The 15,259-nt window shown below is 39.3% G+C and overlaps 1 protein-coding gene across 1 annotated transcript; it reads right to left on the bottom strand.

Annotated features, from left to right (window-relative positions):
- Window positions 1-10,784: 10,784 nt before the first annotated feature.
- On the bottom strand, window positions 10,785-11,782 carry LOC134223029 (uncharacterized). The gene is made up of 3 exons (XM_062702167.1): window positions 11,634-11,782; window positions 10,982-11,571; window positions 10,785-10,917 (listed from the first exon to the last, which is right to left on the bottom strand). The coding sequence occupies exons 1-3, from the start codon at window positions 11,688-11,690 to the stop codon at window positions 10,785-10,787; spliced, it is 780 nt and encodes a 259-aa protein (XP_062558151.1). The 5' UTR covers window positions 11,691-11,782.
- Between the last annotated feature and the right edge of the window lie 3,477 nt (window positions 11,783-15,259).

Below are 15,259 nucleotides of genomic sequence, written 5' to 3'. Positions count from 1 at the left end.
TTTCGAGTAAATATGAGGTAATTTGTATTTTCAACAATTTTGATATAATTTTTGAATATATTGTTCTTACGATCTCATCAGTTTAATGCAGTGGCGTAGCCACGGGGGTGGTTTTGGGCATAACCAATTTTCTGGCTACTTTTCCAAGGCAGACCAATTTTCTGTCTACGCCACTGGTTTAATGATTCGCTATTTGAAACACTATTGTTCGTAGTGATTGGTTGAATAATAAAAATACTAGTGTCGTTTAATTTTTCTGGACAAAATTGTTAGATTTTTGTAAAAAAAAATGCTTAATTAGAAAAAGTACCAATGGGGAAAGTGGGCGCAACTTTAAACGTTTTTAAATTGCCAACTTTACGGGTATTGGCCAAACATCATAAAAATAATTACAATAATTACAATTTTCGGATTTTGAGCCACAGGGAAGGGGTCTACCTGAGCATAACCTTGAACAAATGGTTCATAGATTGTTGCTTTTTAACACAGAATGGAAGTTGTCACAATGATTATAAACAATTAGCTAATTTTTCCCGTGCGCACATTTGTCCCGAACAATGCGCACACCTACCCCAGACACGGGGTAAGTGTGCGCAATTGATTTTCCCCATAAAACTCTCCTTCACTCAAATTTAAGTGGAATTTATCAATAAGGTAGTAAGATGTTTCGAAGGCAATAACAAAGGGAACATACTGGTTGCCAAAACATACTTTGAAAGCATTCCTATCGACATTTATTCTAAGGCATTTATTCTAAGGTGAGCAAATTTGCCCCGTTTTACTCTACAGCGAACGACGCGTTTCAGATACCGTCGTCGGCCGGATAATAAAATCTTTCCAAATGTCGGCGATGTTGCCTTCCTCGTGCATCATACAAGTTATTTGAAAAAAAAATCATATTTGAAAGGTCAAAAAAGCACTTTAGGAGAGTAGATCACATGTTTCTCCATAATTTTGCACAGACATCACCTCGGCTGGCACGGCAAATGCTGGGTAAAGCGTACCATTGGTACTTCGCGTACCTGAAGGGATAAAATAGACCCCATCTCGCGGTCCTTAGCCTCTTACCCAGCAACTCCTATCCCTACCTCCCCGCAGTGCTGGCTGGAATACGAGCAACCTTAGGGAAGATCGGGTAACCAATCGGGGGGAACTAAGGTCGTTTGCTGACACAGAAGAGGAAGGGGTTTGCTCCTCTCCGGAGGTGCAAATCTTATTGAGCGTCTGTTCTCCATGTCAGGATCGGCTCACAACAGCGTCTGATCTCCATGTTAGGGGCGGCTGATCATCGTCCGAGTGCCAGCGAGGGACTCTAAGTGAAACTGTCCACCATGGTCCACCGGAAATATGGAGGAATGGTCCTCCGGAAATTTAGGGGGTTTGGTGTCAGGCCCTGCAAGCCAGCCAAAAAAAAAACTCACGCAACGAACAATCAACAAGAGAGTACGGACCGGAACCATCGGCGAAGACCACTACGACGAAAAGGGACTAGCGATTGGAAACTCGGTTCGTGGAACTGCAAATCTCTCAACTTCATCGGGAGCACACGCATACTCGCCGATGTGCTCAAGGACCGTGGATTCGGCATCGTAGCGCTGCAGGAGGTTTGTTGGAAGGGAACAATGGTGCGAACGTTTAGAGGTAATCTTACCATCTACCAGAGCTGCGGAACACACACGAGCTGGGAACATGGAACATGCGATATGCAAAGGCGCGTGATCGGGTGGTGGCCGATCAATGAAAGAATGTGCAGGTTGAGGATCAAAGGCCGGTTCTTCAACTTCAGCATAATCAACGTCCATAGCCCACACTCCGGAAGCACTGATGATGATAAGGACGCATTCTACGCGCAGCTGGAACGTGAGTACGACAGCTGCCCAAGCCACGACGTCAAAATCATCATAGGAGATTTGAACGCTCAGGTTGGCCAAGAGGAGGAGTTTAGACCGACTATTGGAAAGTTCAGCGCTCACCGGCTGACGAACGAAAACGGCCTACGACTAATTGATTTCGCTGCCTCCAAGAATACCCGGCAGAACGTGGAACGTTCTAGACGCAAGCGGAGACAGTAGACCCGCCTTTTTCAGGAGAAGAAATGCCGCCTGGAAGAAGCGGAGTGCGAGGAGATGGAACAGCTGTGCCGTTTTCAAGATACACGTTCTATCAGAAGCTCAACGCATCCCGCAAAGGCTTCGTGCCGCGAGCCGAAATGTGCCGGGATAAGGATGGGAGCATCTTGACGGACGAACGTGTGGTGATCGAAAGGTGGAAGCAGCACTACGAGGAACATCTGAATGGCGCTGAGAGTACAGGCAGTGATAGTCAAGGCAGCGGAGGAGATGACTACGTCAGTTCAGCGGACGATGGAAGCCAACCAGCCCCCACTTTGAGGGAAGTTAAGGATGCCATTCAACAGCTAAAGACCAATAAAGCAGCTGGTAAGGATGGTGTCGGAGCTGAGCTCATCAAGATGGCCCCGGAAAAGCTGGCCACTTGTCTGCACAAACTGATAGTCAGAATCTGGGAAACCGAACAGCTACCGGAGGAGTGGAAGGAAGGGGTTATATGCCCCATCTACAAGAAAGGCGACAAACTGGAGTGTGAGAACTTTCGAGCGATCACCATCCTTAATGCCGCCTACAAAGTGATATCCCAGATCATCTTCCGTCGTCTGTCACCATTAGTGAACGAGTTCGTGGGAAGTTATCAAGCCGGCTTCGTTGACGGCCGCTCGACAACGGACCAGATCTTTACTGTACGGCAAATCCTTCAACAATGCCGTGAATACCAGGTCCCAACGCAGCATCTGTTCGTTGATTTCAAGGCGGCATACGACAGTATAGACCGCGTAGAGCTATGGAAAATTATAGACGAGAACAGCTTCCCTTGGAAGCTTACCAGACTGATCAAAGCAACGGTGGATGACGTGCAAAACTGTGTGAAGATTTCGGAAGAACGCTCCAGTTCGTTCGAATCACAGCGGGGACTAAGACAAGGTGATGGACTTTCGTGCCTGTTGTTCAACATTGCGCTAGAAGGTGTCATGTCATGCGGTGAGCCGGGTGTAACAGTCGAGGTACGATTTTAAACAGATCCAGTCAATTTATTTGTTTCGCGGATGACATGGACATTGTCGGCCGAACATTTGCAAAGGTGGCAGAACTGTACACCCGCCTGAAACATGAAGCAACATAAGTTGGACTGGTGGTGAATCCGTCAAAGACAAAGTACATGATTGTGGGCGGAATTGAGCGCGACAGTGCCCGCCTGGGAAGCAGTGTTACGATAGGGGATACGGGGATACCTTCGAGGTGGTCGAGGTATTCGTCTACCTAAGTTCCTTGCTAACGGCTGACAACAACGTTAGTCGTGAAATACGAAGGCACATCATCTGTGGAAGTCGGGCCTACTACGGGCTCCAGAAGAAACAGGGTGAGCAGGGTTGGTTGTCTGTAAAGTAAATGTAAATCAAATCAAAACTCAAGCTTCAAAAGTATCAAACTTCGATTTTTATTAAAGATTTTACATAAAAATTTATAAATTTCGGGTTTTTTCATTGCTTCCAGCAATCACACACCCTTGAACTTTTTAAAACAAAAATAGGTGCTGGCACTGGTACGATGATGATTCCTAATATTTTTCAACATAACTTTTTTGATTTTTGGTGTAGATCATATTTAGAGGTTCACAGCTCCAGTCTATGCTTTATATTTTTATATATGTAAAACATAACTTTAACTTAAAAATCATAATAATAATTAATAGTAATAGGTGAGTACAATATCTAAAGCTCAGAGTAGAGAGTGAGCGCATAAATGAATAACATAAATGAATAGGTGTCGCAAGCGAGCGACCAGTATGAAGCGAACATAAATTGGAAATTTAGCAGAAATTGAAGAGAGTTATGGTAAATAATTAATATCTTATTCATATTGACAGTAAGCTTTGGGCGCCCTGAGCCGCAAGAGGGTTCCTGAGAAAATCATCGGCGTCATCGAGGCACAGTGCGTGATCTTGCAGAATGTTGCACAACGAGATCTTGTCCAACCCCATCCGTGTCTTAGCTGGTGGGAGGCGGATGTATTCTATAACAGCCACTGCCACTTCGAATTGGCGAATGACGTTGCCCTCTTTGCCCAAAGCAACGGCGCTATGATATACAAAGTAAACTAAACGACCTTTCCGAGCGCTCTTTTTCGGCAGGTTAAGTCATCAACGTTATCAAAACTAAATCGCATGTGTGAAACATTGCTCTAGCTTCAGATCCTTTGTACATACACCGAAGGCAAAATTATTCTGGATGTCCAGGACTGCTAAGCGGTGCTCAGTGTAATGAGCACTTCTTCCAAGAGGTGTCGCTAGTGAGCAGTTATATTTGAGTAGATTGTTCCGACGTATTTTGATGCGTAGTATTTTTGGCAAACATTAATATTGTGGGAGAACCAAAACTTAGTATTCAACCTGCTCCTGCATCGCTTCGTTCACAAAATATGTTTTAGGTCATCCTATAAAACCTTGGAGTTGAAGTCTTTGGGTCTACACGCTTATTCAAAGATCAACCAATTTGTTGTACAAAGATTAGAATGCGATCTCAGAATATGTTCTTCGTCATCCTCTAAATCCCTAGAGCTAAGGCCTTTGAATCCACACGTGAAACCAGAAACAAGACACAAAGAAAAAAAATTTGAGTCTACTACCACAACATTCATATGTGCCAAAAATACTACGCATCAAAATACATCCGATCTCATATGGAACAATCTACTCGAATATTACTCGAATACAACTCGAATACAACTAGCGTCACCTCTTGGAAGATCACACTGAGTACTGCTTTGCAGTCCTGGACATCCTGAATAATTTTGCCGAATACAACTTGGGTGTCTTTACGAAGGATCTCAAGCTACAGCAATGCACTATGGTCCAGGATACAGATTTACGCGGAAAGATGAATTTTACGCCAAAACTATATTTTTAGAAAAAAAGACTGTTCTTCTACTAAATTGTTCGAAATAGTAAGGCCATCATTATGGTTCTACCAAAAAATAGGGTGGCCCATCATATAAAAAAAATTAGATTTTTTTTTTATTTCTCAGAATATTGACATGTTATGTTCTACAAAGTTGTAGCGCAGCTTATTCCAATCAATTTTACAAAAAACTTTTTCTGTAGCTCTTAAGTCGGCTGATTTAAAGCAATTTTACCTAATTAGATTAGGGTGTACCTCAAAAGCAGTATTTTTTTATCTACTTTTTTTGTTTTAGATTTCTCGAAAAAGTCGTCTTTAGGTGACTTTTAGAGCTCGAAAAAATGCAACTTTTGATGGGTAAATATGCTCAATATATTTCTCCGATCAAAAGTTATAATCGTTTTTCTGTAAAAATTACATTTTTTTTTTCATAAGTTGATATCTCCGGTTAGGGCAGACCAAAAAAAATATATTCACACGGCATATGAAAAAAAAATTAATATTCTTTATTATGTAAAAAAATTGGGTATATGTTATTTTTCTATCTCAAGTTCCATAAATTTTATCTTCTGTAGACTTTTGGGGCTTTTCAAAACGCGTGTTTTGCTATAAGATTATCGTCTGTATCTTCTTCGGTTGTCGAGTTATATTAATTTATTTGAAAAAACATGATTTTAGTAAAATTGATAAAACTTGAGATAAAAAAATAACATATCCCCAATTTTTTAACAAAATAAAGAATAATAATTTCTCTTTCAAATGCCGTGTAAATATATTTTTTGGGTCTGCCCTAACCGGAGATATCAACTTATGAAAAAAATGTAATTTTGACAGAAAAACGATTATAACTTTTGATCGGATAAAGATATTGAGCATATTTACCCATCAAAAGTTGCATTTTTTCGAGCTCTAAAAGTCACCTGAAGACGACTTTTTCAAGACGAGAAATCTAAAACAAAAAAAGTAAATCAAAAATACTGTTTTTTTTTAGGTACCGCCATCGGGGGTGACAATGGGTCTGGGGGGTCATCGCTCTCACCGGCAGCCTGGAGGGAATAGGGGGATTTCACAATTAGGCAGCGCTTGTGTGCTTGCAACATTCTTGCATGTGTGAAACATTTCACTATGGACCAGGATACAGATTTACGCGGAAAGATGCATTTTACGCCAAAACTATATTTTTTAGAAAAAACTGTTGTTCTACAAAACTGTTTGAAATGGTAAGGCCATCATTATGGTTGTTCTAAAAAATAGGGTGGCTCATCATATGAAAAACAACACACCTTTTTGAACCATTTTGCTATCCATATATATAGAATTCCCGGATAGCAAAATGGTTCAAAAAGGTCTCTTATATTTTAGTCTTCTTGCCCTCAGATACATTCAATCTATTCTACATGCATTCTAAGTACTTGAAACAGTGACCCATTCTCACCCCCATTTCACCCATTGTCACCCCCGACGACGGTACACCCTAATCCAATTAGGTAAAATTGCTCTAAATCAGCTAACATAAGAGCTACAGAAAAAGTTTTTTTTGTCAAAATTGATTAGAAAAAGCTGCGCTACAACTTTATAGAACATAACATGTCAATATTCCGAGAAATAAAAAAATATTTTCTAATTTTTTTCATGTGATGGGCCACTCTATTTTTTGGAAGAACCATAACGATGGCCTTACTATTTCAAACAATTTTCTAGAACAACAGTTTTTCCTAAAAAATATAGTTTTGGCGTAAAATGCATCTTTCCGCGTAAATCTGTATCCTGGTCCATAGTGCAATGTTTCACACATGTAAGAATGTTGCAAGCACACAAGCGCTGCCTAATTGTGAAATTCCCAATATTTTTCCGTTACAAGACAGTCCGTTCCCACCAGATAAAGTTTGCTAAAGACATATTTTTTACAAATTTCAAATTTGTGCGATAGGAATATTTACAATGTCGGAAATTCCACATATCGGAATATCTTAAGTTAGAAATATATCACCACCTAGCGGCCAAGTTCTAGGCTAATCAATGCCTCATGTCAAAGCACACGCCTTCCTGCATAACCTTTTTGAAAAGCTGCAGTTCAAAATGGGTAGAATTTTCAGATAAAAGCAAAATAAGCATAAAAATCTGTTCTTGTATCCTTTTCCACGGAAACCCCTCTCCACGAGGTTCCCGCCCACCTATGATCAATTTTAGGTATCGACCTTAAAAATGATTAAATTATGTTTTGAAACAGCTCAAAAACTCCAAAATTGGCCAAACATTAAAAAATTTATAGAAATTTCAATTTGGGATCAATTTGACCCCAGAGCACAACCCAAGTAACAATTTTCATGCTTGTTAGATTTATTTATTTCTTATAGCGGTTTTATGACAGCAGTCACCATGGCTAGTTGCTCAGATTTATTAGATCGCCAATTGCTATCAATAAACCTCTAATAAATCTGTTCGAAAAACTTCAAACGTCAAATGCCGACTGGTCTTAAAAGCAGCTCTACGGTTGTAACGAAGAGCATAATAAGTCCAATTTTCAAAGCTTGATCAAAGCCATAATTTTGGGTCGTAATGTTGTCAAATGAATAACCCCAATAAGAATATTTACATTGCAAAGGGTTTATAACGGTGCTTAATAAGAGCAACATTTTTCTGATCGAAATCTATGATGGCCATATTGGAAATGGGGTACCATCTTCAAGTCAGTGGAATTTATCACTGGAATTTATGATTAGACGGTGTTTTCGCCGCAAAAGACACGTTTTTGGTAAAGGATATTTAAAAAGAAACATATCTGGGTGTAATATCAATTAGTTTAGTGAAGATTTACGTTATTGATATTATAATAATTTTAAATTCATTGCCCAAAACTATATTATTTTGCGGGCGCGTAGTGCTTAATCTCATTTTTGCACTAGCTTTCACCATGAAATCGAGCGCGCACCTCATTTCCATGAAAGTACATTGTAAAAACTTTAAAAAGTATTATTTTGTAGTCATCCTCATCATGATTTCCATCAACACTTTAGTTTGTTATTATTTGTTTGCAAGATTTTGTTTCTCTTTTTCAAAGCAAATTTTGACAGCTGCCGCAGCCAAATTCCCTTTTGCGGGCGGCTTGAAACGGATTTTATATACTCTTATAAGAGGTTTATAGTGGTAATCTAGAGAGGGCCATTTGGACATATCTTACTCTTATAGTGGTCATCAGAAGGTAATCCTGTAGTAATGGGTTTTATTGTCAGCTCTTGTAATTCGATCTTGAAAACCATTTCTAGAGCGGAATAAAACTTGAAATGTTACTTGGGAAACAACGTAAGTTTTTTTGACCACAAACAGAAGGTTAAGCAGGTTTCTCAACCCAAGTAACATTTTAAGTTTTATTCCGGTCTAAGAATGGTTTTCAAGATCAATTTATAAGATCTAACAATAAAACCGTGTAATACACGGCAACCTTCTGATGACCACTATAAGAGTAAGACATTGCCAAGTGACCCTCTCCAGATAACCGCTATAAACCTATTATAAGAGCATTTAGAAACCCTTTTTAAACCACCCGCAAAAAAGGGAATTTGGCTGCGGCAGCCGTCAAAATGTTGCATTAAAAAAAGAGAAACAAATCTTTGCAGAAAAATAATAACAAAATGGATTGTTGATGAAAATTATGATGATGACAACAAAATAATATTTTATTTCAGGTTGTTTTTTCGATTCAGTACCATTGAAAAGAAGTGCGCTTCCGATTTTATGGTCAAATGTTGTGAAAAAAATAAGGTTGAACACCACGCGCCGGTCATATAACGTAGTTCAGGGAAATAAATCGAGAATATTGATTACCACAACATCTAGGATGTCCACTAAATCGATTAGTATTTTGCCCATACTATTAATTAATAAAATTATTTATCGGAAAAAGTATGATGAGCGGTGAAAATTTCATTAAATCATGCATTTCAGTGATATATTTCACTGACTGCGAAATGCTTTTCCGTTTTCAATATGGCCATCATGGAATTTGATCAGAAAAAAATTGCTTTTATAAAACACCGTCATAAACTCTTCGCAATACAAACATTCTTATGGGGGTAATTCATTTGACCACATTATGACCAAAAATTGTAGCTTTATTCGAGCGTTGAAAATTGGATTTATTACGCTCTTAATCACTACCATAGATCTGTTCATATAGTCAATAGGCATTTGACGTTTGAAGCATTTTTCAGCATATTTATGGGAGGTTTATTGATAGCAATAAGAGCGCCAATAAAACTGAGCAATCAGCTTCGTGATTGCTGCCATAAGTCCGCAATAAGAATTAGATAAATCCAAGAAGCATGGAAATTGTTACTTGGGAAGCATACCACATCTTTACATTGTTGCATGAATGAGTGTTTGGTTTTGATAAACTATCGAAAAAAAGGTGTGCATAAAAATTGCTTCGCCATAACAAAATGGTGGTAGAGTTAACACTGTTGTTAAAATTTTAGAACCAGATCCAGGTGTTGCACATGACAGCGTAGGGCTTCACTGTTCCGCCTTCTCTCCCTGGGGATAACAGGCAAATACGTGAACGCACTAAAATTCTATCGTTGTTGTCACCAGACGCCGCACATAGGGGTATTTTCGCAATCCAGCCGGAATAAATTATTTCAACTCTCAAACTGCTATATTTCACCTTATTTTATGATACTGTGATGATAGTTTAGCTGAAATATCAGTTTTCTTAATTTTCACCTTTTGACCCATGTGCCTTTAAAACCTTGAAAAACATTGGTAATTTCAATTAATTCGTTCTCGTCATCGCTTCTACCGAAATCAGCTCAACTCTATGTGTTTGCAAGGGGAAACATAGAGCTAAAAGATGGTGTCATGGAAACTGCCTTATGACTCTTTCTCTTTTCATAGGAAGGTTAAATGTATGATATAGGTCATAAATGCCCTAAATACAGTACCAAACTAAAAACATCCGCTTTCAAAATGGCGCAAATTTGCGCAAGATTTTTCTTCGGTATCCTAAAATATAGACATAAATGCGTCCTCTCTATACTGAAATATTACCGAATATCATCGAATAAGTGTTTTATGCTTATTGAAAATATGAGTAACATTAACTAGTTTTAGCTCGAAAATGGACTTCGAATTACTCTTTTGTATTTCTGTTCAGAATCATTTATTCTTGTCAAAAACATGTTCACATGATACTATTTTGCCAACTTTTTTATGATACGTACTGATCTGTGGATTGCTGTGCCAAATATTTGACCACAATAGAACATACCGAACGTAATCAAATTCAACAGAGGAAACCAATAATTTCCTCAATGAAAAACCTTTAATTTTCTAGAAGTGTAGTGGTAAAACTTTATATCTAAATAGAAAACCTAGTACTAAGAGTAGCTCGTCTACTGTTCAGAGAAGTTTGAGACATATTTGGACTGCTCTAGGACAATTTTGAAAATTTAACTTTATTCCGGCTAGAATGGTGAAATACCCCTATGTGCGCCGATAGCATCAGAGGTTCAGGAGCAGAAGTGAGGCTGAGACGGCCCCACCTTACGTTAGGGCACATGAATCTCAATCAATATAGTAGCCAAGCAGTAAAAAACCTGAATATATATTTTTTTGAATATATTAGTTTATTCGAACGAAGGTTCAAACTTTCCGAACAGAAGCATCGACAAAATACTCACGGCGCATTTGTCGCCATAAACAGCTGTACAATCCAAATTGTCATGTCTCATCGCTTCACTGTAGTCATCTTGAAGGTCATCTTTTAATGGAACACTGCAAATAAATAACACATTCGAACCGTTAGGACTTCCACCAATCACAGAACTGAACCATGACCAACCTGAACATAAGCCTGGCCATTTCCACAATCATGGACTTTTCTTTGGACGGAGTAGATTTCGTGCTTCACATATGGTTCGCAAAACGCATGTTTTATCTGCAACCGGTGGCTGGAAATCGATAGAGCGATTGCATTAGCAGAACTGTTACACACTGCCGCTCAATACTACATACCTTTTCCCTAAAGCATGTTCCATGGCATGATACAAATCTCGCCTTTCGCGGTAATGATAAAAACTTTCCCAATCGCGATGTTGGCTGATGTTGTGCGTATCTTCCTCTACTAAAAAATCGTTATCACTTAAACCATCAGCAGCTCTCCCCATGCGATTGAAATTCGTCTGGTTGCGTCGTTTGTATGAATCATTAATAGGGCTAATGCGATGTTTCTGATATGGATTGTAGGAGTTCGGTGCGATCCAGTCCGATCTATCTTTGCCGTATCCCGGAGGTACCCACGTTTCTGGATGATCTTTGAGATACGATTGTAGCTCCATTTCCGATACTTCATGCCCGTGGTGGTGTTCATGGTGGGAATGTTCCAGTGGAACTGCGGGTGGGGGTGGTGCTGATGTCGTTGTTGGCTGTGGAGGCGTTGGGGGAAGTAACACCGGTCCATTTGGCTTTGTAAATATTTCGCCGAATTGGAATTGCGTAATGCGGTTTGTATAGTCTGGAAGAGGGTATAACAAATCCCACTCTATAAGACCATAAGACGCCGCTGGATAACGAAATATAAGAATTTTCGCTGCCGCAATCGTAACCTGTAAAAAAAAGGTAATTTTGTTAAAACTATTTTGACCATGACCATTTGTTTTGAACTCACAAGTAATAAAGCATTTCTTGGGAATAGCAAAAACCTCTTTCCCCTCGACAACGTCATTTCAGTGTTAGTGGCATTCTGCCTATACACAACGGAATCATTTGTTGCGTTAAACGTTGAACTAGTGACCTCATAGGTTGTTATTAAAACTAGGAAACAGAACGTCTTCATCGTTGATACGATAGCTTTATCTCACTGACTAGTTGATCTATGCTTTTGAAACTTATAACATCATATTTTAGGGAAGTCGTCGACCTGCATAGAAAGGCGCTAAACAGTACTTAATCGATGCGCCCTAAACTGCGCAGCAGACTGTTCCAAAAAAAAAGCGGAGTGCTCAACATCAATTTGAATGTTTGTGCATTCATGTAAAGAAAGTATTCGCCCCCTATAGTGTGTAACAGAATTAGTGTCAAAAAGTTTTTGAAGTTAATTATATTTGGTCAATTAAGCCGGAAATATTTGCCACCAAACGCATGACAAACCCCCTTACGAATACGGCGATAATTGCCCAATTGACTGCCGTAGAGCATTGGAAAAGATCCCCTATATCAAATCGTCGGCGATGAAATAAAATTGTCAACGCTATTATTCATGACTGAATCCCGAAAATCTAACTATGCAACACCAATTCTGTTGATTATGATGATGTTGGTTCCGCCTTTCTGAGTAAGACTTTTTTATCTTTAAGTTTACAGGTTGAGATCAATTCAATCAAATTCACAAAAATCATAGATTCGATTATCACACATAAATGAATTCTATAACATTCTATAATTATCCAGCTGAAATTATGAAATAAACAAACTGATCAATTGTTCTTGACGAGCCCGGTCATCTAGTGGCTACTGCTTCTGCTTTGGACCTCCTGACGTGCAACTCCAGGCTCGCCCTTTCCTAGTTTGTATTTCTATCTTAGTTCTTTCTGGGTTTTACGTTCTACCAGAACTCCTACTGCTATAACCTGCCGCACTAATAATTGCAAAACTTCCCGTTGCACCTGTGAGAGGTCGTAGCGCTCTCTGCATCTTTCTTAAGTAGGTGTCCTACTAACCATCCTTCCATTTCCTCAGCATTCGCAAGGACGTGGCCAGAACAGATCTTGACTATTGGAGAGTACATATTGCTTCCATCTAAGGATCGACGACCACGAAGCGTTCTTTCAAACTGCGAGCACGGCGCGTTCACGCAAGGTACCCAGTATCAAATGTAATCGTGCCCACGTATACGTGTGCATTACTCCATTTGATGCAGGGTACCTTGCGTGGAGAGCTTAAAAACCGCTATGAGGACATCGGCCCTTAGAGATAGTTCCAAATGAATATCTGTGGTAATGGATGCTACTCTTAAGCTTTCCGAATTCTTCACCGATTGCCCAGCTACTGTGAAGCTGGAAGGGCTTACCGTATTCACATCCAACGATTTGGTTTGTTGACGTAACTAAACCAGCCGATAAGGAGTGTGCGACAAGATAGTTGAGATCACTCTGCACATAACTTAAATATTATCATGCAAGATGAAGTGCTACTTCATCAGTCAATGTGAAGTCGTTCAAGTGCTCCATTATTGGAAACTATCATTGCAGCCCACGATTTGCTCCACGGCAAATCGCATCTGACAGAATCTCGTTGATTACGATGATGAACAGTAGCGGTGATATTCCTCACACGGACTACGACTCAAAGGGGATCGGATAGAACTCCGTTGTGCAGCACTCTGTGCGAGAAGGACTCACACATGTACGATAATGTACATGTACGGTCGAAAGCTTTCACCTAGTCATCGAAAACCAAATAAAAGGACGCTTGGAATTCGCTGACCTGCTTCAGATTTATAGGAGCGCCTCCATATTTAGCACCTTTCATTTCTTCAAACAAATAACAATATCTGTTAAGAGCGTCTCCAATTAGCCTTGAGACCAAAGGCGTGGGATTGCCAATCCGGAGGTGGCGAGTTCGATTCTCGGACCGGTTAAGGATGCTTTCGGATAGGAAACATTCTCGACACCTTGGGCATAGTTCCATGGTGCTCGCCATGCAATGGCAGCGTGAAAAACAACTTTCAATTAATTACTGTGGAAATTCTTATAGAACACTAAGTTGAAAAGTAGAACCAGTTCCAGTTGAAATGTTGAGCTATTGAAAAAGGAGAATATCTGCAGATAAACTCTCTTATAGTCTATTCAGATAATGCCATTTATGATAATAAACATAATACTTAAGAGTAACTTGATGTAAATTCCCATACAATTCATTTTATATAATAAGTGGCGTAATCTCTAATGGAATAAAGAATCATAAAAAAAGACAATTAAATACAATGTAATTGTATGTCATGTAATTTTTTGGGTTGTTTCACAAATTCTATTCACAGGAAAGATTTATCTTTTTATCCACTTTATGGTGGTGCACCATGACACAGCGAGTTTGTTTTGTGGCAGCCTATCGTAACGCCAGTAGCGTAAAGGCGTAAATTAAAGAGAATGCTGACGGCAAGGGCTGCACGCTGCTGATTCCATGTGAAGAAGCGCAACAATAAAACAACGACAAATTTTGAGGAAAGTTGCTCATTAGAAACAGTATAGGCGACACAAAAGTAACATTTTAACTTATTTTTTTTATTGACGACTATCTTCATCTTAACGTTCTACAAAAGAAAAACCTTTTTTTCATTGTTTTTGTCCGATACTGTAGCTTCGTGCGAACAATACTTTGTTCTGCCATCCCAGGGAAAGGATGCGAATGCTATGAAGATAGAAGTGCGTCGATAAGCACGAATAGAAAGTTTTAGAAATTTTTCAATCAATTAAAGATCTGTCTGGAATTCTCTTCGACGTGTTTCCCTCCTTCAAATGAAAGTGATAAACGCCATTTAGTTAATATTGTCCTTGTTCCCGATGAAGCTTGATTGCAATTGTTTCACGTGGCATTGCGCATCTCTACGCAATGTGAGCTTCCGTACAAAAGTTACAGGTCCCGAAACTGAATTGTCTAGATTTTCTCACATATCCCATGAGTTCGAAGCTTTTAAATTAGATAGAAAGCTAAATTAGAGATTTAGCTTTCTTAGGTTTAATCACTGCTAAGAAGATATCAACTACGTAAAAATCAAATGCTTTGATACATCGATCCTGGACAGCAAAATGCGTTACTGAAGTAACTGAAAGGGCTTTCTAGTCAATTCAAGTATGACTAGACTCATATTCCGAATACAAGCATACCTCGATAGTACGTTTAGGTTTTTGCCTTTTTGTTTATGTAGGAGTAGCAGAAAGTTAATAAAACCACCCAGAAATAAAAATTTCGATTGAAGGCTCTGTACTCTATAAATATTTGTATTTGATATAGTACACAACGGACCAACAGAACCCAGATTTTTTTTAAATGGTGCCTACATGTAGCATTGAGCAAAATAATCGTGTTTGTAAATATGGAGCTACTATTTTTCAAGAAATATATTGGAACATCCATAAATTGCGTGGCATTGTAGGAGGAATATTCTAAAGATATGTTACACATCGTACATTGTGAGCGACAGCAACCAGGGATGTTGCGACGTTATCGGCCGTACCTGCCGGAGAGAAGGGCCAAATGTCAGCGACTGCAACCAGGGATGTTGCGACGTTATCG

The sequence above is a fragment of the Armigeres subalbatus genome, chromosome 3, assembly GCF_024139115.2.
Source record: "Armigeres subalbatus isolate Guangzhou_Male chromosome 3, GZ_Asu_2, whole genome shotgun sequence".
In the NCBI taxonomy this organism is placed as follows: Eukaryota; Metazoa; Arthropoda; class Insecta; order Diptera; family Culicidae; genus Armigeres; species Armigeres subalbatus.
Note: the sequence above shows the minus strand (reverse complement) of the source record. Positions and strands in the feature narration are given on the sequence as shown.